The sequence below is a fragment of the Medicago truncatula genome, chromosome 5 (genome assembly GCF_003473485.1).
Source record: "Medicago truncatula cultivar Jemalong A17 chromosome 5, MtrunA17r5.0-ANR, whole genome shotgun sequence".
Taxonomy (NCBI): domain Eukaryota; kingdom Viridiplantae; phylum Streptophyta; class Magnoliopsida; order Fabales; family Fabaceae; genus Medicago; species Medicago truncatula.
In genome coordinates, this window is record NC_053046.1 from 36178676 (window position 1) to 36202694 (window position 24019).

The 24019-nt window shown below is 31.5% G+C and overlaps 2 protein-coding genes across 6 annotated transcripts; both read right to left on the minus strand.

Annotated features, from left to right (window-relative positions):
* Nucleotides 1–2522: 2522 nt before the first annotated feature.
* Nucleotides 2523–18403, minus strand: LOC11413731 (immediate early response 3-interacting protein 1). Of its 5 annotated transcripts, none has more exons than XM_039834818.1 (3): nt 18348–18403; nt 3689–3937; nt 2523–2830 (listed from the first exon to the last, which is right to left on the minus strand). In XM_039834818.1, exon 2 carries the CDS (start codon nt 3931–3933, stop codon nt 3700–3702), a length of 234 nt encoding a protein of 77 aa, XP_039690752.1. In that variant the 5' UTR covers nt 3934–3937; nt 18348–18403; the 3' UTR covers nt 2523–2830; nt 3689–3699. The 5 variants fall into 5 exon arrangements, with proteins under 5 accessions (XP_039690752.1, XP_039690751.1, XP_039690750.1 ...); XM_039834817.1 differs by lacking the exon at nt 18348–18403 and adding an exon at nt 5863–6128 and having other exon boundaries at nt 3689–3938; XM_039834816.1 differs by lacking the exon at nt 18348–18403 and adding an exon at nt 5741–6125 and having other exon boundaries at nt 2523–2804.
* Nucleotides 18404–21914: 3511 nt separating this feature from the next.
* LOC11416900 (O-fucosyltransferase 19) lies at nt 21915–23831 on the minus strand. Its single transcript, XM_024784982.1, has 6 exons — nt 23739–23831; nt 23548–23636; nt 23322–23454; nt 22831–23063; nt 22257–22733; nt 21915–22143 (listed from the first exon to the last, which is right to left on the minus strand). Exons 1-6 carry the CDS (start codon nt 23829–23831, stop codon nt 21915–21917), a joined length of 1254 nt encoding a protein of 417 aa, XP_024640750.1.
* Between the last annotated feature and the right edge of the window lie 188 nt (nt 23832–24019).

The following is a 24019-nucleotide window of genomic DNA, read 5'->3' on the forward strand; positions in this document are numbered from 1 at the left end:
CCAGATGGTGTGCATCTTGTAGCGAATAAATAAAGCATATATAGGCATCACTCTGCTTCTCTTACACTTTAAGAAACAATCATATGGCCTACAAGAGTTGTCAAGTAAGAAAGTAAACAACTGAAGGAATCACCTTGCTTGCCTTGCACTTCAAGAAACAACCTTGCTTGTCTTGCACTTCGAGAAACAACCTTGAAGTGCAAGTCAAACAAAGTTGTTTCTTGAAGTCCAAGACAAGCAAGGTGATTCCTTCACTTGTTTACTTTCTTGCTTGGCAAGTCTTGTAGGACACAAGGTTGGTTTTTTTTTTTTTTTTGAATCAACACAAGGTTGTTTCTTGAAATGCTACAATCCCAGAGTATACTAACAACTTATATTCCTATCCCTGAACCAAACCAAAAGTTATTATACCGATGGTTGGGGAAAAGCAAACATTGAAAAAATAAAAAGAACTAGCATACTCTATCGTAAAGAGTATAATCACTTGAAGTTAAAAAATTCTAAGGTGTGTTTGGATTGAAGGTTTAGGAGGGGAAGGGAGGGAAGGGTTCACTTTTAATTTTTAAATTACGAACAACGTAAAATATTTTTTTAAAATAAATTAAGTGTTTTTGAAGTATTATATAATCATTTATCATGTTGTTAACTCAATTTTCTATAAATCATTTTATAATGTCCATAATTTAAAAAAGAAAAGTAAGTCCTCCCCTCCCTTCCCCTCTTAAACCCTCCATTAAAACACACCCTAAGAATTTTCAAATTGTCTTCATGGACAATCATAGTTCAAAAGAACTATCATACTCCATCATAAAAAATATACTTCACTCGAATTTAAACCACTCCAATAATTTTCACATGTCAAAAATCATGCTAAAAACTTATCGTGCAACTTCCATATTGGTTGAAAACTCTTCAACCACTGACATAATCTCAAACACACTTTGCATCAATGTCAATCAATACTCTCATACTAATCAACACCTCGTGTAATCAAGTTTGTATCAACACATCCTTGTCTTGAAAAATCCACAACCTAAAATTGTGTTCCTTTATTTTCTCGCCGAATCTTCCAACACAATGGTCATCTCATTGATGCAAATTAATGAGTGGGTAAATAAAGGAATCACCAATTAATCATATCCATGAAACTTGAATTTGTCCGCAGATAAAGGAAACAATAATCAAAGAAACAATGTGACGTTGATTGAAAGATAAGGGAAGAAAGTTCAAGAACGAGAAATTGAAATTGAAAAACAAATACAAAAATATTCAGAAAGAATTGAAAATGGGAAAGAATATAGATGAAGTAGAAAAAAGTGGAGAAAGATGTAACATAATTACAGTGGGAGCAAGAACAGAATGGTGGATGGTTATTCCAGTGCCGGTGACAATTTAACCGAAATTGATATCATCGAAGACACTATCATGATCTGGGTAAAGTATGATAGTTACATTCATGATATCTATATCGGTTTTGTCGTTATTGCCGGCACAAAACTCACACGCACAAACAGAAAAGAGGAGAGATCAGGTGAGTTTTCACTTCAAAGCAATGGCTTGGCATATGCCTTTTTATAGGCTTGCAATTTTTTCTTTTCTTAACAAACAAGTAAAATGAATCCTACCTTGTACGTTAAGTAAAATACATATTCAGTTCTTTGGTGAAGCCATTTCTTCCTTGGTACTCAAGTCAAGGAATTTGTTCTTTCGGTATTTGGTGCTTTAGTGGTTCTGTTATAGTGTAATCATCAGGGATTTGCTTTAATATGGAATTTAATTCTGTATCTTTTTATCATTATCATTGAATGTGTGATAAACTGGTATAATTTCAAATTATTTACAGTTAGCTTCTAGTTTTCTTTTTCCTTTCCAAAATTTCACTTTAACTTCTATTTTTCTAAGACCCTAAGAGTGTGTTTGGATAGGGGAATGTTTTGAGGGAATGTAATGTTTTGAGGGAATTCAACCACTTTAAGGTGAATCTTGATTCACCTTAAAGTGGTTGAATTCCCTCAAAACATTCCTCCATCCAAACACACTCTAAGCATTTCATAATTCAACTTGGCTTTCAGGTGTCTTTCAGCATTCTCTTGACTTCTCTGCATGAGTGGTTACATACTGCAATAATTGAGAATCACGAAGTTTTGCTAAATGACAATAATTCCTTTTCACAATGCTTGATTTGTTATATTTAAGTTGATAAATTCAGTGATTTATGATTAAGTTCAATATTCGCTCAGCAATTATAGTGTTGATGGATCGTGCTTAAAATATGCTTTCATTAAACTTAATGAATTACTTTTAACATCAGAATATTTACATGTATATTCTATTATACACACCTAGCAGCCCCACTGAATAAGTGGCTTGTAAAGGTAAATAGTAAGTACAATTTTTGGCTTTCAGAAGACCCTAAGGTACAAATTGTGAATTAAGAAATTAATTATAAGTCCTTTATTTAGTTATAAATCATATAATTTCACCAGTTACTCAAGCAAAATCAGTTTGGAACACATCGCCAATCAAACAATAAGCAATTGAAAAGAAGCTGAAGATAATACAAGGAAATTGGCCCATTCTAATTAATTCTTAGAAAATTAATACAGCACCCATCAAGCTAAAGTCACAATAATGATCTTCGATTCTCCTTTTTTGGCTACATGTAGCAAACGTGATTTTGTGACTAATAATATCAATGGATCAAAAATCAATAGAGATACTTTAAATGTATATTCTTACAATAGAATTTCTCAGATTTTCCTACCTAAAAACAACTTAAAATCATGTGATGTAAACTCCAGCACCTGCAGCCATTAAGAAACTCCAGCACCTGCAGCCATTAAGAAACTGGATTAGTGTTAAACATCATGTTATTTCCTTAAACCTCACAATATGATCCCTTTTGATAAATAAAGAACCATATTCTTCAAACTGTCCAAGAGAATGAAAGATGAGAAACAAAAATGTTAAGGTAGACATTAATAATGGCTTAAGTTTTGCTGAAGATGCTAGCTTTAAATTTGGAGTTTTGGACATCGCTATTATTACCTACACCAGGCAAATTTACATTTATTTTGGTTGATTCGAATATAAATACCACAATTACCAAAACAGCCATATTTTAAGCTAGATAATGCTAATAAGACACTCTATAATACACTTCTGTTATTGTTTAAAAAAATCACGTGGATACAACTAAATCACCTAGGTTTCATTCCCTATTTGGTGGGACACATTTGCTAAAGTAAAGAGATTCACGATAGTTTTTACCTAGTAAAAGTGTGCAAGAAAGTGTGTGGTTAATTGTTCGCAACTTAGCATTGATCTTTAAGCTATTTCATGTTGTTGTTTTGCCCAACAATCAGAAAGGAAGGAAAAAAAAAAATCACTGAAGACCCATGCAGTGAACTAAACACAGAATCCAGTGAACTAAATTTTTGCAAATGTGTTGCAACTTATAGCAAAGTATCCCTCAGACTGCTCGCAATATCATTTTCAGAAAAATACAGCTTTCATGTTTATAGTCAACAAACATATAATTTTTTCATATGCTATGTTCATTAGTGCTCAAGGAACTCCAATAACAACAGATATTTCCTATGATTATTATTTACTATACTCAGTCTACACACGCAAAATAAAAAGAATGTTTAAGTCAGACATAGCTATATAAGTATTGAAATCTCACCTTGCTAGACATCACCCAGAAACCAGCTTTACAATAATAAAGATGGAGTTAAAAAGTATGAGAGGAACTCTTAGGTACTGAGTTGCGTAAATGAGACCTATAATCTGGCCTTTGAAAGATTTTGTCCTGCCTCCTGAAAAATCTGATAAGCCCCATCCTTTAGGGACAAGAAAGCGGTCTTCATTTAGTATCGCTAGTGCGTTTGCAAGAAGCAAAAGGCCTTCAAGTAATGTCCACAAACCCATTTCCCTGCATCGCAAAAGAAATCCAACCCAACTGAGGAATTACTTCAAGTCATTTGCAGTAATAGTAAATATTTTGTGTGTGGTAACATTTTAACAGAAGCAGATGATAACAAATGACTAAGACAAATCATATAAAGCTTCCTCTAGAAGCTCTGTCATTGACCACAACTCAAACTTCTCCACGTGAACTATCTCAATATACATAACTTCTAAAAAAGTGGAATCATAATTTAAGTTTGTCAAATCAAATACTATATCTTAATTATCTATAAAAGCATAAATTAAAACACAATGAATGACTTGTAGAAGGATGGAAGATATGATATGTTAGAATGAAGACTACTTGATGATTTACAAAAACATTGAAAAACTATGCACGGGCAACAAATTTTAAAGATCAAGTTCATTCTAGAGCATTGAGTGAAGCACTTAAATGGCAGAAACTTGTATTAGTCATATCTTTCATAGCTTCTAAGTTCTATGACACTACTTAATTCAACTGACTTGTCTATTTCAGCTCTACAAGGCCAATGGTTATTTCATCAATGCAACTAATCATAACACCAAACCCACTTGGGTTGGTCTAGTGGTATTGGCTTGGAACCTGGGAGTGTGCTCCTCCTCAAGGTCTTAGGTTCGATTCTCTCTGGTGCCAATTTGAGGGGGTTGGTTTAGCTTCAAAAAAAAAAAAAACTAATCATAACACCATGAAATTAACTAGCAAAATTAGGTGGTGGAACAAGGTTCAGGTTTCACTGGGGTAGGCCAGAGACTGCAAATGTTTAAGTCAACAAATGGGGCCTCGACGAAGGCACGATTCTCGTTGGTCCTAGACAAGAGAGGTACATTCTCGTTGGCTCTAGCCCAATATGCCTAGTGAGCCCATCTACTTGAACTACCGCTATTTTTGCTAATGAGTTGTAGTTCTCCTTGTTGAAAACCATAGCAAGCAGCGGCAGATACAGCAACAAAGGTGAGTTAATAATCAAGTAAACCATCAATTTCAAATTTCAAATACTCTTATATTGTCATTCACTACTCTTTCATAATTTAATACTCTCTCATTCTCTCAACTGTCTCTCCTCTCTCATTTTCCTTTTGCTCTTCTCTCTTTGACAACAAGAAGAACACGGCAGGTATAAGAATTCATTTTCCTAATATCATTAATTATTTCATTTGTTGTTGACCTTCATATCATGTATATTTAACAAAAACAGTCTTAACACAATTTTAAAATTATATCAACAACAAAAAAGCAAATATACAAAATATATTCATTAGTTATACAAAAAAGCAAATAAGAGATAGAGGGATGAGCAGCTGATTCTGAGAGTGAGAGAATTGAGAATATGGTTTAGTATCAGTTTAGTTTTATTTTTTTATGCATAACAATTTGGGCTTTGTAAATAAAAAAAAACTATGTTTTTAGTTAAACCACAACAAGTAAAGTAATAGCATAAAGTGAATTTTTTTTTAGAAAGAAATGAATATTATTTGAGACATATTACAAGAAAATCTAAGTGAAATTTTTGTTAAATCATAACAAGTAATAACAGAAAGTGAAAAAAAAAAATCTTTTGATTTGCAAATAAAATTTTTATTCATCTGTAAAAAAAAAAAAAAAAATCTGTTCTATCAAAGATTCATTGAAAAAACAGACTTTTTTATCAGTAGCATCGGAACTAAAAAAGATTCATCTACAAAAAAAAAAATTACATCTCTAGAAATAAAACAAAATCACATCCAATTTCATATTTGTATTGTTGTTGCTGCATGTAATGGAAACAAAATATGTAAAGAACTTGACCTTGATGAAGACAACAACCCAGGTTTAAGTGTTTGTGTAAAAATTCTGACCCAGATCTGGACAACATACAAGATTGGGATGAAAACACGTAAGCTCTTACCCGGCGCGGTGGTTGCAAGCTCCGGCGTGGTGGTCACCGGCGAAGGTTGTCCGTTCCTGATATTTTTAAATGGGTTTTGTAGAGAAGATGGAGGGGACTCTTTTTATGGTGATGGATTTTCAAAAATGAAGATGGTGGAGCAATGTAACGACCGCCGGAGACACACTGAAGGAGGGAGGAGGCGGCGGCTAGGGTTTGTTTGAGAATGAGAGAGTTTTCCAGATTTCTTTGGTGAAGAGAGAGAAAATTAACTTTGAAATAAATATGGTGTGTGTGGAATAAAGTCAAATGACAAAAAATAAAATAAAAAGAAAATTATAAAAAAATACTCTAAGTTTGTACGAGATAGAAAGGGGTAAAGGGGTATAGACTTTTTTTATTGCAAAATTAGTGTAACATAATAAAAATAAAAATAAATAAATTCTTTAAAAAATATATAAAAAATAATAATAATAATAATAATTTCTTTATCAAATAATAAAAAAATAGTAGTAGTTTATTTAACCTCTAAAAATATAATTTAATAAATGTTATTTTACACATATATATATATATATATATATATATATATATATATCTAACGACGTGTTTTTTTACAAGATCTAAAGACGTGTTGTTACATTAATTAATGAATATTAAAATTTAAAAAAAAATTATATTCATAAAAACATAAGGTAAATATATTTCATTGTTACATAAAAATAACGGTAAAACATTGATCGTTTGATACGTACAGCATACCAAGAGAGTAGTAGAAAAAGAGTGATGTGTATAGATTTGAAGTGAGGCAGTAACAGACGATATATAAATAGTTTAAGAGACAAGTTTTAAAAAAGATTGACAAAATATATTATACAAGGGTCAACTCATCACTTCAGAATTTTAAAATAATTGTTGTAAACGAGACAAGTTGTCACTTCGCAAAATTTTTAAAAAATTATTATAAACAAGACATGTTGATATAAATTTTAAAATAAGTATTGAACATATTTTGGTAGTGGTCGGAATTTGAACCCCGAACCTTGGATATATTATGCATTATCCACACCAACTGAGCTAAGTTCACGAGGACATAAGTATTGAACATATGATTTGTCGTTACTGATATATATTATAAAATAATTATTATACACGAGACAAGAGATACATTGATATATATTATTAAACATTATTCTCCTTCCTTCAAAAAAAACATTATTCTCCTTTTTTTTCAAACATAACGTAAATGAAAAACTAACTTAAAAAAATAATAGAATTATACACAGCATTTGTTATCATTGAGTACAAATTCAAAATAATTATAACACAAAGAGACAAGTTTTAGCCGATATGAATTTTAAGATAATTATTAACCATGTGACATGTCATCACTTATATATATATATATATATATATATATATATATATATATATATATATAATCGAAGTCCTTCGAAATTTCATAACCGTCCTTATTAAAATTCACCATCTTCTTTTTTTTTTTTTTTGAGGGAAAAAAGATATATATTAATTCAAAAGGTCTTTGAAATACATAGCATGAATACCTAAGGGCACCTCCTCAATCCAAACTAAGTTTGGTTCTGAATGGGCCAATTGTGCTAAACTATGTGCAGTATGATTCCCATCTCTAGGGATAAAACTAAAATGACAGATGTCAAAGTTTAATTGGAGTTGGTGGATTTCCGAAAGAAACAGACCAAGATAGGATCTATCTACATCTATTCCAACCTTAATCCTTTGTATTAAGCTTTCATTGTCTGCTTCAAACTGCACTTGACGAAACCCATAATCTTTTAGCAAAGCGCATGGCTATCATGACCGCAAAAGCTTCTGCTTCAATAACCTTTTCAGATCCAGTGGTAACCCAGGTTCCTGAAGCCATAACCAGACCCTCGTCATTCCGAATAATCACACCAACACCCCATTTTCCTTTAACTCGAAGACTAACATCTGAGTTTACTTTAACCATATTCGCAGCTGGTTTCTTCCATTTAACTATGTTTGGAGCTGTTATTGGTCGATTTGGGAGCGGTCTAGAGCGAGTATCGGAATGGGAGTTATATGCAACTGTAGCTCCAGTATCAGAGACCTTAGCAGATGAAGCTTTTTGAGCACTGTGAAAGTCCTTGATGCATCTTTCAGAACGCTGGATGATGTCAACATCAGATATGTATTGGTTTTCGAACACGCATAAGTTTCTTGTATGCCAAATATTATAGATAATAGATGCAATTTGAATAATGGTAGATTCGTCCTGGTTGGATATGATTTCATATAACCAGTTGATGCAGTTTGGGTTAGGGGTGTCTGCAAATCTAATAGCCAGGCTAGAACCAAACCAAACCTTAATGATATTAGGACAGGTCAGAAAGGTATGTGTAATGTCTTCTACTTTAGCATTGCATCTAGGGCAAAGTAAAGAACAGTTAACCCCCCTCTTGTTGAGCTCCGCCCTGACTGGAATAGAGTTATTTAGAATCCTTCATAATAAGTTTTTGTGTCTAGGGATGGTATGAAGTCCCCAGATTTTCTTCCAAATAACAGTCTCAGAGTTGCTGGTGGAAGGATTTAAGAGATTTTGATCCTTCCATCCCCTAATAGCTCTGTAACCACTTTTGATAAAGTGGTTGCCATCTAGTTCATGCATCCACATAACTGAGTCCTTAATGTTGGTGTTAATTAAGGGAATTTGATAAATAGCCTCCTGATCAATGTTTATGAAATGGGAGTTGATGATTTCTGATTCCCAACTAGGAATTTGTCTGTTTTTAAGGTCCTTAACATAAATAAGCCCGTTAGTTGAGTTCTCAGCTGTCAATATCTTGAAAGATTTATGTGAATTAATCCATTGGTCTCCCCAGATCTTTGTAGTGTTACCATCACCAATCCTTCAGCAGCTCCCTTTGAGGATAACTTCTATAGAAGTATGAATACTCCTCCAGGCATAGCTAGGGTTGTAACCAATCTGGGCCTGCAAAACATCAGTATGGGGGAAATACTTTGCCTTGAAACACCTAGAGATAAGAGATTCAGGTTCAATGTGAAAGCGCCAAACTTGTTTAGCAAGCATGGCCAAATTGAACTCCCTCAGAGTTCTGAAATCCAAACCCCCCTCAAACTTAGACTTAAAAAGCTGAGATCTTTTTATCCAATGAATTTTCTTCTGTGTGTCAGAGGAGCCCCACCAAAATGATCTCCTTAGATCTACCAAATTGAGTCGGCATCCCTAAATACTTATCAATATGATCGCTGATTCTGATAGGCAAATTTTCTTGAAATAGAGATTTGATATCCTGAGAAATGTTAGGACTGAAGATCATTTCAGATTTATCCAGGTTGATTTGTTGTCCAGATATCTCCTGATAATACTTCAGAATATCCATAATGGCTTTAGCCTCTTCTGGTCTGGCTCTAAAAAATAAAATGCTATCATCAGCATACAATAAATGAGAAATATTAGGAGCATTAGTAGCTATAGAGATGCCTTGTATGAGGCCTTCCTGTTGAGCTTTATTAATCAAACCAGATAGGACCTCAGCACAGATGATGTAAAGGTAAGGAAACAGGGGATCTCCTTGCCTTAGACCTCTCTGGGGGAAAAAGTCTCAGTAGGTTGACCATTAATGATAACATAAAAAGTAACAGTTTTGACACAATGCATAATAGTTTTAGTGATATTGTTGGGGAAACCCATAGAAAAAAAGAGTTTGAGCAATAAAATCTCATTCTAAACATCTAACTTTATCCCAACAAATCCTTTATTCCGCCTTCTAGGTTTTTTTCAAGTATTGGAAGGTTTCAAAAACAATTAAGGAATTATCAGTGATAAGCCTCCCAGGAAGAAAAGCGCTCTGAAAATCTTTAATAATGTGGGGTAAAATCTGTTTGACCCTATTAGCCAGTGTCTTAGTGACAATTTTTAAAATAACATTACATAGGCTAATAGGTCTAAAATCAGCTGGAGTGTTAGGAGAGCTGATTTTAGGAATGAGGCTGATGTAGGTATGGTTAATATGGGATATATTACCATCATTATTAAGGATGTTTAAAACAAAGTCTAAAATATCATTCCCAATAATCTCCCAATAATGGTGAAAGAAAAGAGCTGTCAAGCCATCAGGTCCTGGAGCATAATTGCTCTTGAGGGATTTGATGGCTGTTCTAACCTCTTCAATAGAAAAATCTTTGTTAAGAAGATCAAAATCAGTAGGGTTAATCCTATCTTTCACCACAATAAAAGCATCATATTGAGTATGATGGGTAGTACTAGTAAAAATATTTTTAAAATAATCAAGAAAATTTTTGTGGATAAGGTAACTGTCCTGATGGCTATTGCCAGTAGAATCTTTGATAGTATAAATCTGATTTTTCCTTCTCCTTTGATTGGCTTTGTGGTGAAAGAACGTGGTATTAAGGTCACCTTGTTGAAGCCACTGAATTTTTGCCCTTTGACCAGATGAGTTTTCTCCTTGCTTGCTAATGCTCATAGATCCCATTTTGTCCATAAGCCCTTTTGGTATTGGGCTGAACTGCCCAGCATACAGAGATTTTAAGGGATTGCTACTAAAGGTTTTTTCAGCCCTTTCCACCATTCTTCTTCCAAAAATTTTGGTTCTGAGCCAAACTCCTCTTGGATTTGTTCCACCTTCATACTGTAGTGGTGGGTTTTTACAGACATCCAGATTGTGTCCTACTAATCCACACCCAAAACAAAACATGGGTAGGTTTTTAAACCTAAAGTCAATCCATGTGATTCCATCATTATCATTACCAATGAACATCCCTGCCCTAATGGGATTTTGAATGTTGAATGAGATTTTCACCTTAACAGTTTTGGCCTTTTCTGGAAACTCATACAATCCAACATCAAGAACAGTGCCCAGCTGAGAACCCAATTCTTGCCCCATGATGATGGATCTACAGTGAAGGGGAAGTCCCCAGAATTGGATCCATAGGGGGACATGATCAAAGTCTAGGGATTTAACATCTAAGTTACGATCCCAATTATGTAAAACCAGCCAACAATTCCTAATTATCCATGGACTCCCCTTTAGGATTCTTTGAATATCATCTTCATTTTCCATTTGAATTTGAATAATCTTGCCTTCCAGTTCATTAATCTTGAGACCAACATGCTTACACCATATGCTAGAGAGGGTGTTATAGAGAATCTGAGTAGAGATAGGCTTTTCAGCTAGAATTTTACCAATGAGACTATGTTGACAGTGTTTGATACTTTCTTTGACATGAGATTCTTGGTAGTAAAAGAAAGGGTCAGATGAATTTCCTTCTGTCACCGTTTCTGTTTGCTGAAATTCTGTGTTTTGAGCAGGGATCTGAAAATCTTGATTAGGCTCTTGAAAGGAATGGCTAGAGCTGGCTTCATAGAACGGTGAGTATTCTAGTAGAAAGACTTGAGGGGCTGCTCCCAGTTGGAGTTTTTGGATTTCGAAAGGACGCGCCACCATCGGAGAGGGTGCTGATTGAAAAACCATAGAGTTTGTGTTTGAAAAATTGTTATTGTCAGTGGATGAATTCATGGTGAAATTGAATGCAGACAGAGATAGGAGAAAGGGGAAAGGAAGAAAATTGATATGAAAAGGAGAAAAAGGAGAAAAATTCAACACCAAAAGGTGTAAACCACAACCCTAAGGGAAGGAAATTAAGATGCAACTATCATCAATCAAAAGATTGGTGAAGGAAAACAGAAAAACAAATATGGATGAAATTCACTATATTCTTAATTTCATGTGTTAACTTTAAAAGATTTATTATACACGAAACAAGTTGTCACTGTTAACTTTAAAAATTATTATTATACACGGGCGAAGTCGTTACTGATACAAATCTCTACTAACATCTACTTCTACTAATAATTATTTTTATACACGGGCGAAGTAATCAGTGATACAAATCTACTAACATCTACTTCTTCTAACAACAATAACAATATATAAAAATCAAAGTCCACCAAAATTTCATAATAATCCTTATTAAAACTCATTATCTTCTTAATTTAATGTGCATAATTGCATTTTTCAAAGTTTAATTTATTTAAAAAAAAAAAACTAATTAAGGACAACGATCATCACAAGTGTAACTAATTTCCACTAATAACTATGTAATTTATTTATTTATTTTGATGGACTTCGGTTTTTATATATATATCTCTTAATATAAGAAGAGAAGATGTTGTGGAAAATATATTTATGCCCTACAATGGTTGATTGCCACGTCCTAACAATGGGGGTAAAACATGTCATAAATTTATTTTATTGAACTAAATTACCTCAAGTAACTTTAATGATGTCATGTAACTAATAAAAAGTATCGGTTTAGGTGATGGCATGAGTAACTATGATGATATCATGCAAGTTGAACAAAGTCTTTAGTTTAGTTACTTTTGAATCTAAAATTTACCTTTTCTAACTATTATTATTACTTTATGGTTTCAAATTTTTACACATTTTTCTCCAAATGACTTGACGAAATCTAACTGCCTTTCCCATTCCCACAGTTCCATTACTTTTAAAAATTTCCCATTTTTCAATAAAAAAAAAATGTCATTCATGACTTACATCATGTCATATCACATATTTCAAATTTCAAAACTCCCCCTAAATTTTAAAACACAAAGATTTTGAAACCATATATTCAAAGTCACTTTCACTCATATTTGTCATTCTCAACTTCTTTCTCCCAAACTACAAATGTCAATACCTTTTCTTCTTTTCAAACTTTCTAATCTCCAACTACTATTTTAATTTTATTTTGCAGAAAACTTGAAAGTTGTTCATTTTACAACTAAACAAGTAGTTGAAAGTCCTGCAAAAAAAAAAAAAAATTATCAGAGATCCACAAGGGTATTTGATGTCTAAAATTTACTCTCTTCATTATTTAATATGTACCTCTTTTTTGTTTTTCTTATCTTCATTATTTGTCTTAATCTTCAAAGAAAGGAGACACAAGTAAGTAATTTACTCTTTTCATAATCTATCATGTACCTCTTTGTTCAAAAAATAAAATAAAATATGTACTTCTTCTTTGTTCTTCTGATCTTCATTATTTGTATTTATCTTTAACTACATATTTTGATCTAGATATGTTTTTGCAGAAAGTTGAATAGAGTTTTTGTCCTTCAGCAAACTACAAATAAAGTAAGGAGACAACAGTGAGGAAATGAAAAGATAAATTAATTGATTTAGTACATATTGTATAAATTTTTGCTGAAAATGATGAATTAGTGTCTTGTATGTTGCTAATAAAATTGAAAACTATTATATTTTGCAGGAAAGTTGAATGTTGTTCTTTTCACTTTAACAAACTACAAAGAAAGAGATGCTTAAATACAAGATAAAGGAAAACCGTGAAGAGTTTGATCAGTATATTTTTTGTGTGATTAAATATTTTTTTGAAGAAATGAAGATAAATACATAAGAATAAATTTTAGTTGTAATCCGTATACATAATTTTGTTTAAGGAAGTGGCGTCTATGACTGTAATTATCTACTAATTATATTTATTGTACAAAAAATACTATTAGTTTTTTAGAACACTTCATAAAAAAAAATTATGGTTAATGAGGAATACGGTGTTTAGTTTAGTTAGCATTATATATTAAATGTCTGGTTCATATGTTTATTCCACCGAAATGGCAACTTTTTGGCTTGAAAAAAGAAATATCGTATTTTAATTTGTTTTTAGATCCAAAAAAATTATTTATGTTATTTAAAGAAATTAATAAATTTTTCTCAGATCTAGAAACAAACGAATGATTCTTCAAACCATACAACTTAAAATAAATTGAGAAAGATGTATCTGTAAAAATACAAAACTATGTGGCTTGACAGATACAAAATGGTTTAAATTATCAACAAAGTAATTTCATTATATATATAACAACACGAACAACTAGACAGTTGAGAGAATATCTGAAATTGTAGATTAAAACTAAAATATTTGGAAAAATTTAAACATTTCAAAAATAAATGATTGATCTACAGTTTCAATACTTGTGAAACTTATTTATTAAAAAAATCTCAAATCCAAACCAGATCTGATACATATAGTCACTTATGGTGTTGTTTTTGTCGTTGCATGCATAAAGTTGAGAAGAAATTACAGAGATCTGATACTTATCTTTTAGTGTCTCTTATGTTGTTTTTGTTGTTGTTGTTGCATGTATGAAGTTTGAGAAAAAATTGCACTCTATTGATGTAGTAGATGCAGAAGAAGAAGTATTGTGCATATATTTAGGTGCTATAGTGACAATTTCAGTTAATAGGCAGTCAAAAACATGGTCTGAACTCTAAAGCATCCTGAAACATTTGAGTTTTGTACTGAGTGATGGGGTCAAACGTGGTAAAAATTTACAAAGAAACAATGAAAGTGTAATTTGATAAATTCCTCCTTTTGCAAATATAATTTGATAGAAAGATAGAGGAGAAAGAGAGCTTCAATAGTATGCATTTCGTTTGGAAAAAGAAGGCTGGTTGGAGTGGTTAGTCGCCGGAAATAGGGTGGCCGCGGCTAGGGTTTCTAATGCGGGTGGAGAACACTTGAATGAGAGAGAGAGAGAGAATGAGAAGCTGAAATGAATATTTGGTTTATGATTTTCTTTGTTTTGGTGTTATAATTTGGGCTATTGGCTATTAATGGGCCGACATTTAAGGAAGTCCGTCCTATTTTCTTTTAACTCATTTAAAAACAAAACGTTTTTATCTCAATATTTTTTTTGAAAGTTCTTTTTAAAATTTTGACAAAAAAATAAATAAAAATTCCCTTTCAAATATATGGTATACGGGAGAGAGAGAAGCCCTTATCTTCTCTTTCAAAATTAATACCACTCAATTAATTTTTATTATATATTTAACTATTTAATAATATTAATATTATAAAAATAATATATTTAACTATTTAAATTTCAAAATTATTTTTCTCAAAAAAAAATAAAAATATTAAAACTATGGTTATACATGTGACTATTCACCAATATTTTTGCTCATGTTAGTTATTGATAAAAAATTTAAAACTATGGTCATACATGTGACTATTCACCAATAATATAATTTTAAAATGATTATTATACATTGGACAAGTCGTCAGTCTCACAAATTTTTAAAACAAATATTATACATAGAAGAAGTTGTCATTGTTGAAAATTTAAAATAATTATTATATAATGGACAAGTCGTCACAAATAAAAATATATAAATAATTATCATCACTGTTAAACACATACACGGGATTGTATTGATTAAATGTCCAAAATAATTTTTATTTTTTTTAAGCAAGGAGGGAGGACAGGCATCAGGAGTCATCATCGACATCCCAACTAGGTTGGCACCCCGAGATAACTCCATCCTATGCCACCAAACTCGAAAAATTTATTAAAAAAAGGGGAAAAAGTTACATACAAAAAGGTGGGGGGACTAAACCAAAACCAACAAAAAAAAAACAGCAGAAAATAGAAAAATACAAATAAACAACCCAAAAGTAGATTAAGGGAATCTATAATTGGGTAACCCACAACTGTCCCTATAAAAATCAATTTTCACCTCATTTGGAAGAGTGTCAATCCAAATCTCACCAATAAAAAATCATTGGGCATGCGGGTTAGTGTCACCCCGTGCACGGGATTTGGAAGGCTGCTTGGATAAAATAATTATTATACATGAGTCAGGTTGTTTTAGATAAAATAAAATAAAATAGTTATAACACAAAAGACAAATCGACGTTGATATAAATTTTAAAATCTTTATTTCACACTTGATAAGTGGTCAATGTTCAAATTTAATAATTATTTGACACAGGTCAAATCGACACTGATAAATTTTTTAGCATAATTGTTATAGACAATATAAGTTTTTTTTTTTTAAGGATTATAGACAACGTCACTGTTGAAAATTTAAAAATCTATTATTATACACATGAGATGTTGTCAATAACATAAAATTAAAATAATTATAACGTACAATACAAGTCAACAATTATATAAATTTTAAACTAACTATTCTATATAGGACTAGGACAAGTCCTCAGGGATACAAATTTTTAAAGAAATATTATACATAGGTAGAATTGTCCATGGTAAAAATTAAAAATAATTATTATGCACAGTACAAGTCGTAATATATATAGTCAAAATGTCATTGATATGTGAGACGTGTGAGGATTTCGGAAAGTGAATAATAGAAAGATAGTGATAATGTGTATAGAGTTGAAGTGTGGTAGTAGTGCGTGTGGTGTGGCGGAAATTTTAAAAACTATCATAAAAAGAAATTTACAATTAATTAATAAATGTATAGAATAAGTTGTCGTTGACTAACTAACTTTTATACACATAACCAATTGTTATTTATAAAAGACTGATCTTGCTAAAACGTTCATGCTATTTATAATATCACCTCACTTCAAATCTATAATGATATTGAACCCTCATAAACTAATATGCACGGGATAAATGAACATTGACTAAACTTTCAGAAAATAAAATAAAAATACACGGGATAAATTATCATTGACTAAACTAACCTTGATTTACACAATAAGTTGTCCTTTATAAAAACTGTTCATGCTAAAACATTTAAACTATTTATAACATCATCACCTCAATTCAATTCTACAACGATATTGAACACTTATCAACTAGAATGCACAGGATAAACAGAGATTGAATAAAATTTCGTAGAAAACTGAAATGCATCGGATAAGTGGTCATTGGCTAAAATTTCAAAAGTAACATAAATGCACGAGAGAAGTTGTCGCTAACTAAACTAACTTTGATAAACAATATTTAGAAAAAATTGGTTTTGCTAAAATGTTCCTGTTGTTTATGATGTCACCTCACTTCAATTCTATAATGATATTGAACCCTCATAAACTAAAATGCACGGGAGAAACGAACATTGACTAAACTTTCAGAAAAAATAAAATACACGGGATAAATTATCATTGACTAAGCTAACCTTCATTTACACGACAAGTTGTCCTGTATAAAAATTGTTCCTGTTAAAACTTTTAAACTATTTATAACATCATCACCTCAATTCAATTCTACAACGATATTGAACACTTATCAACTTAAATGCACAGGATAAACAGAGATTAAATAAAATTTCGTAGATAACTGAAATGCATCGGATAAGTGGTCATTGACTAAAATTTCAAAAGTAACATAAATGCACGAGATAAGCTGTCGCTAACTAAACAAACTATGATAACCGATATTTATAAAAAATTGGTCATGCTAAAATGTTCATGTTGTTTATAATGTCACCTCACTTCGATTCTATGATGATATTGACCCCTCATAAACTAAAATGCACGGAATAAATGAACATTGACTAAACTTTGAGAAAAATAAAATCAAAATACACGTGATAAATTATCAATGACTAAACTAACCTTGATTTACACAATAAGTTGTCCTTTATAAAAACTGTTCATGCTAAAACATTTAAACTATTTATAACATCATCACCTCAATTCAATTCTACAACGATATTGGACACTTATCAACTAAAATGCTCAGGATAAACAGAGATTGAATAAAATTTCGTTAATAACTGAAATGGATCGGATAAGTGGTCATTGATTAAAATTTCAAAAGTAACATAAATGCACGAGATAAGTTGTCGCTAACTAAACTAACTTTGATAAACGATATTTATAAAAAATTGGTTTTGCTAAAATGTTTCATGTCACCTCACTTCAATTCTATAATGATATTGAACCCTCATAAACTAAAATGCACGGGATAAATGAACATTGACTAATCTTTCAGAAAGAAAAAAAATACACAAGATATATTATCATTGACTAAACTAACTTTGATTTACACAACAAGTTGTCCTTTATAAAAATTGTTTATGCTAAAATATTTAAACTATTTATAATATCATCACCTCAATTCAATTATAAAATGATGTTAAACTATTTATAATATTACATGACAAGTTGTAATTTTTTTTTTGAGCAAAAGTTGTAATATTATAATAAACTGTTGGATATTATTTTTAATATCTATATAGACTTAAAATACACACACAATATCTCATTTTCCATTATATTCAAATATTATAACATTGTTTACGTTTCAAGTTTAACAAATTTAAATAAACTTATGTTATGTAAAAATTGTATTATATTTTAATGTGCATTATCATATTCTGCAAAATGTAACAATCATTATAGAGAAATAACTGCCCATCATATGTAAAGAAGTTATATTAACATTTTCAAAACCTAAAAAAAAAATATTACATCAAATTTTTAAATAACAATATATAACAACCATTAAAAAGAAAATCAGACTCTTTTAAACAACAAACGGTTACTGTACCCATGCGTCAGCACGGGTATGTTACTAGTAGTATAGAAAATTTACAAACTGAAACAATTAGTAGATTCAGAATTCACAAACAATAACAAAAGAAACAGCGCGGAATCTTAGATCTAGCAACGAATTCAAGTTTCAACAACGAAAAAAAAGGTGGAGGGAGTTACCTGAGAATAGAGAGAGAACCAGAATGGAACGGTGGATGGTTTCGTCGGTGCCGGAACCGGTGTCTGACGTGGACCGTGGATCAGGGAAGATGATCAATGACAATGTTGTTAATCGGGGAGTAGAACTAAGAAGGAACGGATCTTGTGTCAAAACGCAGCGTTATGTCAAATCTCAATTGCTTTTGTGGTGGGTTCAACTTTTCTTTTTGTTACGCAAGCAAGGGTTAAGTTTGTTTTTGAGGGAAGTATGGTTAATTTTGTTTAAAAGTAAAATTTAAACAATTCAATTTTTTATAATATAAAAAGAGAAATGCTAATAACAGACTCTCTAACACACTCTCTCCAATTGGGCCACCTCCTCATCATCATTTTAAAACAGTGGAATTGACAACCTGCTCTGCCGGTTCATAAAAGTAAAATAGAATGCTTCCTTTATTTATTATTTAATAATTAATAAAATAAAATAAAAATAGCTATTGTACAGGGAAAAAAAACTAATTTATCATCGTTATCAAGAAAATAACACCAGGTTGTGAAGGGTTCTTCCTCCCCCTTATTCCGTAAGAATACTATACAAAACAAAAGTGTCCTTTCTCTTTTAGCATTGTTTGTGTTATATTTGATTTAAAGACGAATTTTAATATTTCTTTCTAAGGTGTGAACTTTGTTTTCTCCAGGATATATTCTTGAAATTTTTCCAGAAGCAATTTTACCCTTTCACATCTGGGCAATAATACCACTGATAAGAATGAAGAATTGAAGGATCTGAAGATTGTTTGAATTTGAAACGATGGGGTTTTGTTCATCTTCATAGATTTGAAAATTCATCAGATATTGCAATCATGTTACACTCATGGCGGTGGAAAATAAAATCCAGGTTGTGGATAGGGAATGCTAATTGGGGTTAGTGGTGACAGATAATAACCGTAAAATAAAATAGAAACAAAAAATGGAACTTGTTTAGCGGGTTAACAAGTTAAGGAATAGAAAAGACATATGACGTGGGCCAATAAACAAGAGTGTGTTTAAGGGAGTGTGTCAGAGTGTTTGTCAATAGCATTCCTCGTATAAAAATTATACAATCTCAACGGGTATTATGTCGACTAATAAAAATGTCAAAATTATAAAGTTGCATGTCCTGATCGAGGTTCGAATGTAAACTATAAACTTTTGTGTGTGTGTCTTAAATGACTATTATCATTTTGTTTATCTAAAAAGAAAGTACTACAATTATGTACTTCGAACTTAGTTGAGTTCTTTTTTTAGAGTAACATCAATATTCTTTCATTTAAATTGGTAAACATTACATTGATTGTTAACAATACTAAGTTATGATGAAATTGTGAACAACTTCACGACATAATGCTTACTCATGTGATTGTGACAAAATAAGTGAAGATTTCAAATTCATTGTTTGAATTTTGTAATAGAAACCAAACAAAAAAAAGTCATATATGAATAGGACGAACACTATAACAAAACAAGAAATCAAAATGTTGCACCAAGACCCCTATAGTCAAAAGCGGTTGGGCAAGCCGATATAACGATGCAAGCGGAAAAATCAGGTTCACCGCGCCATGCCACATCAGCACATGTCGGAAGTGGAAAGCGGTCAAAGTGGACCGCTATGCAGCGGCGAAACACAACGTTAATGCGGCCAAAGAGGCTGCTACAACCAGGTTAGTTAGAATCGTGAGCCAACACGTAGAAACGGACGATTTTGTGATCTTCGTACCCTTTAGGTGAGTTCGTTCATGAACATAAACACAAATTGATGGTATTTTAGTATTTTGTTTTGAATAGTATGGTATTTTAGTATTAAATATATTAGTGTCTGCGTCACTGAAATAACATATGTTACGCTCCCTATTCCTGCATTGAACCAATTTTGGGTTGGCTACACTGCGCCACATTTCCGCATTCACAACTGAGACAAAAAAAACTCGAATCTTAAAAAAAAAACACATTGAAATAAAAATGAGAAGAAAAAAAATGGAGATAATTTCGAACCAAAAACAAAATTAAAAATAAATATTATGTAACTAAATATATTTTGAATTTTGTTCTTCTCAATTATCAACGTAACTAAGACCGTTTTTCAATGTAAGAAAGTTAATAACACTAAGTATGAGTTTCATATGGGTTCCACCACTTTATGTAGATCTATTTTTAAAGTGTGGTAATCATATGGATTTCTTTCAAGTAGATGTTAAAAAGAGATTGTCTATATCACTCTTCTTCTTATTCATCAATACATTTCTTGGCTTAAATACTCTTTTGGTCCTTTACCTGTTTAATTGGTATCGCTTTGGTCCCTTAACTAAAAAAAAGATTGTTTGAGGATTTTAAGTTTTTTTTTTTAATCTCGTTTTGGTCCCTTCTGTTAGGTTTCCGTTAGGGTTTTAAAAAAAAGTTAACTCCTGGACACGTGCCACCTTGTCATTGGCTCTGAGATTTTTTTTTACAAAAAAAATTTATTATTATTTTTTAAAATATATATATATATATATATATATATATTTTTTTAAAAAATTCCCAAAGCCAATGACAAAGTGACACGTGTCTCAGAGTTAACATGTGTCACCTTGTCATTGGTTCTGGGAATTTTTTTAAAAAAAAAATATATATATATATATAAAATTAATTATTTTTTTTATAAAAAAAATCTCAGAGCCAATGAGAAGGTGACACGTGTCCACACTTAACGTTTTTTATTAAAACTAACGGAAACCTAACAGAAGAGACCAAAACGAGACTAAAAAAAAACTTAAAATCCTCAAACAATCTTTTTTTTAGTTAAGGGACCAAAACGATACCAATTAAATAGTTAAAGCACCAAAAGTGCATTTAAGTTTCATTTTCCCTACTTTCATTTTCTTCATCATATTTTCTCTTTCCCCTCCACTAAAATTCATTGTTCAATTCGATTATATAAAGAAACCCTTTTGAAATATATATATCTTCAAAATAGGTATCAAGAGGGTTGAAGAATCATTCCATTTCATCTATTTTCCAAACAATGGAATGACAATTTTGCTCCACTCCATCGTAAAATACATAAACAATGGAATGAAATCTCTATTTCATTCCGCTATGTCTCATTCCATTGTACTTTGTTTCGTTCCGCTCCACTCCATTATGTTCCATCAATTCAAATGTAACCTAAAAGATTACATGATACGTTTAACCTTAATTAAACGAAATTATAAAACTTAAAGCACTCCATAAAACATTTGAGCAAATAAATCAATTGATATCAAGTACTAGTTAATAAATAAATCAACTCATGTTTACAAGTCCGAAATTGAATTCATGTTGAATTCTAAAGCCTGGTAAATTAGTTTAACATTCATTGCATATTAAAAAATTAAAATAAAACTCTTAACATGACTATAAATTGTCCATTGTATAAGATCTACCAAGTAACATGATGTATCTCTATTCTAACATATCATTCAAGTTAAGTTTCACTTTTACAACTCAAATCCCAAAATCACTCTGCATATTTACACACTTTCTAACCAACTTTATTTAATCTAATGACTCAACACACCATCATTGGATAAATCATAAGGATTCGTGATTTGTTTCTGCCATCAAGTGGGTTGGCTTCTGACAAATGCAACCTGGGAAAGGGTTAGCATAGAAGGTCTCTTCAAATTTGGGGTGGCGGTGAATTTTTCTAGCTTGAGGTGCTCCTTTTTTCTTTGCATGTATACTCTTAACCTTTGTTGAGAAATCATTCCAAGAAATCAAACCATTATCCAATTGATCAATCAGCCTCACAAATCTTTGCCTACAACATATCAATCTCTAAATGATTAAAAGTAATTAAACATATTAATTATAAGCTAATTATCTAGTAAAATAGAGCATAATTAGTAAGTTGTTAAAGAGTAAGATCAATACTTGTCTGGGCTAATGGTCTTTTTGAATCCATCAAATTTTCTATGCCCCCTAGCTGCTTTAGCCATATTCCCATCATAGCTATAAACAAAAACATCACTTTCAACAGTTATGTAGTAATCAAGAGCAGCAAGTTGATTTAAGTGTCCTTCAAAAGGTTGTAACTCTTCTTTTGTTGCTAAAGAAGAGTGCCATAGCAAATTAGGGAACTTCTTTTGAAGTGGTTTCATTCCTTCTGAGCCATAAATAACTCCTGCTGCTACATAAATTTTTGTATCAACAGGATATCCAAGTGCTTCAAGGAAAACAGCAACTTCTCTTGGTGTCATAGGGCAACTACCCTTTAATCTCTTTGATTTGCTATCAATTTCTTTTTCTTTCCAATGTTTCACTGAATATCTCATTTTTTTTAGTTCTTGTGTTTCTTCTTTTGTTAGGTTGTGACTGCAGCCTGTGAATGCTAGCATATCCTTTTCATATCTGCATATATAAGGGTTATATACAAGATAAATAACCTCGCTTACAATAAGTACTTAAATTTTAGCCAAGTAGGTTAACCATGTAGTCGATGAATTACCTTAAATGGAGAGCAATATAAGGGGTGTTGTTTTCTCTAAGCCTGTTTACCAACTTCTTTCCAAGCTCTTCAATTGGGACTGCAAACCTAAGCGCCTCGTACATAGCGCGGCAACGCACTCTCTGAATTGAACTAGCTAGACCATTATTGACTAGACGAGAATCAGTATGAGTGAATTTGATTACTTTGTGTTTCTTCAATAATTGCAACATATCTGTTCTATAATAACTTGCCTACATGTTCCAAACCAATAACAAAATAGATTAAAAAAAATCAAAGTTTCAAATTGCGATTGGAGGTTGTGGTCGCGTCACAACTTTTGATGTTGTAGAGTATCACAACCAATATGTACGACCTCAATTACAACTGCATTGTAATTTTGACAACAAAAATCGTTATTTCGCGACATACAAGCCACTACCAACAATCTTGATTTAAAACCCTAGTTTACAATTTTGTACTATATGTAGATAATGAGTAATATTAATTACCTTAGACCAAGATACAGGGGCCTTCAAAGCTGGCTTAATTGCTGCAAGTTCAGGTGGTAGAGACTCCACTACTTGAACATCTTCATTTAGAACTTCAACGAAGTTCTTCCAGTTAAAAATTTCTTTAAAATCACTAAGACAATTAAACTATTAGAACATGAACAAATCATACTATTATATTAATTTATTTCACTTGAAAACCCAAGTTTAGAGAATCAATCCTTACCTAGGATCTGTCCAAAAGGAATTATGATCTAATGTAGGAAAAACAAGAGTTGCATTCATTATTTTTGCAATTGCAACCATGTCGCTTATCTGCAATATGATGAAAACTATATTTATTCTCACAAAAATTATGTTTAAGCAAAAGTTAAATTATGATAAATAAAAATTAGCAATTTATAACTGCATACTTACTCCGGTTTTCATTTGATTTAATCCTCCATTGGCGTGAACCAAAAGATATCCATTTGTGTTGTTTCCTTGCCCTATATAATAGAAATTCTTCATGGTTATACAAAGATGAATGATAGAGTGTGAATCACTTATATCAAATTTTACTAAAAAAAAATTGAGCAGTAAAGAGCTTAATTTGGACGCACGTATATCTTTCTTTGCTCGTCCCATGCAATTGAAATAGTTGTCACTGTTTGGATGCTTCCAAATTTCGAGAGTCTATCTAACAAACATCAGAGGAA

Bases quoted from the DNA above. Each gene is read 5' to 3' on its own strand.
- LOC11413731 (XM_039834818.1), bottom strand. From the start codon at position 3,933: ATGGGTTTGTGGACATTACTTGAAGGCCTTTTGCTTCTTGCAAACGCA.
- LOC11416900 (XM_024784982.1), bottom strand. From the start codon at position 23,831: ATGAAGAATTTCTATTATATAGGGCAAGGAAACAACACAAATGGATAT. The intron at 23,637-23,738 runs GTAAGTATGCAG...ATCATATTGCAG, and splicing joins TAAATCAAATGAAAACCGGA to ATAAGCGACATGGTTGCAAT. The intron at 23,455-23,547 runs GTAAGGATTGAT...TAATTGTCTTAG, and splicing joins TCCTTTTGGACAGATCCTAG to TGATTTTAAAGAAATTTTTA.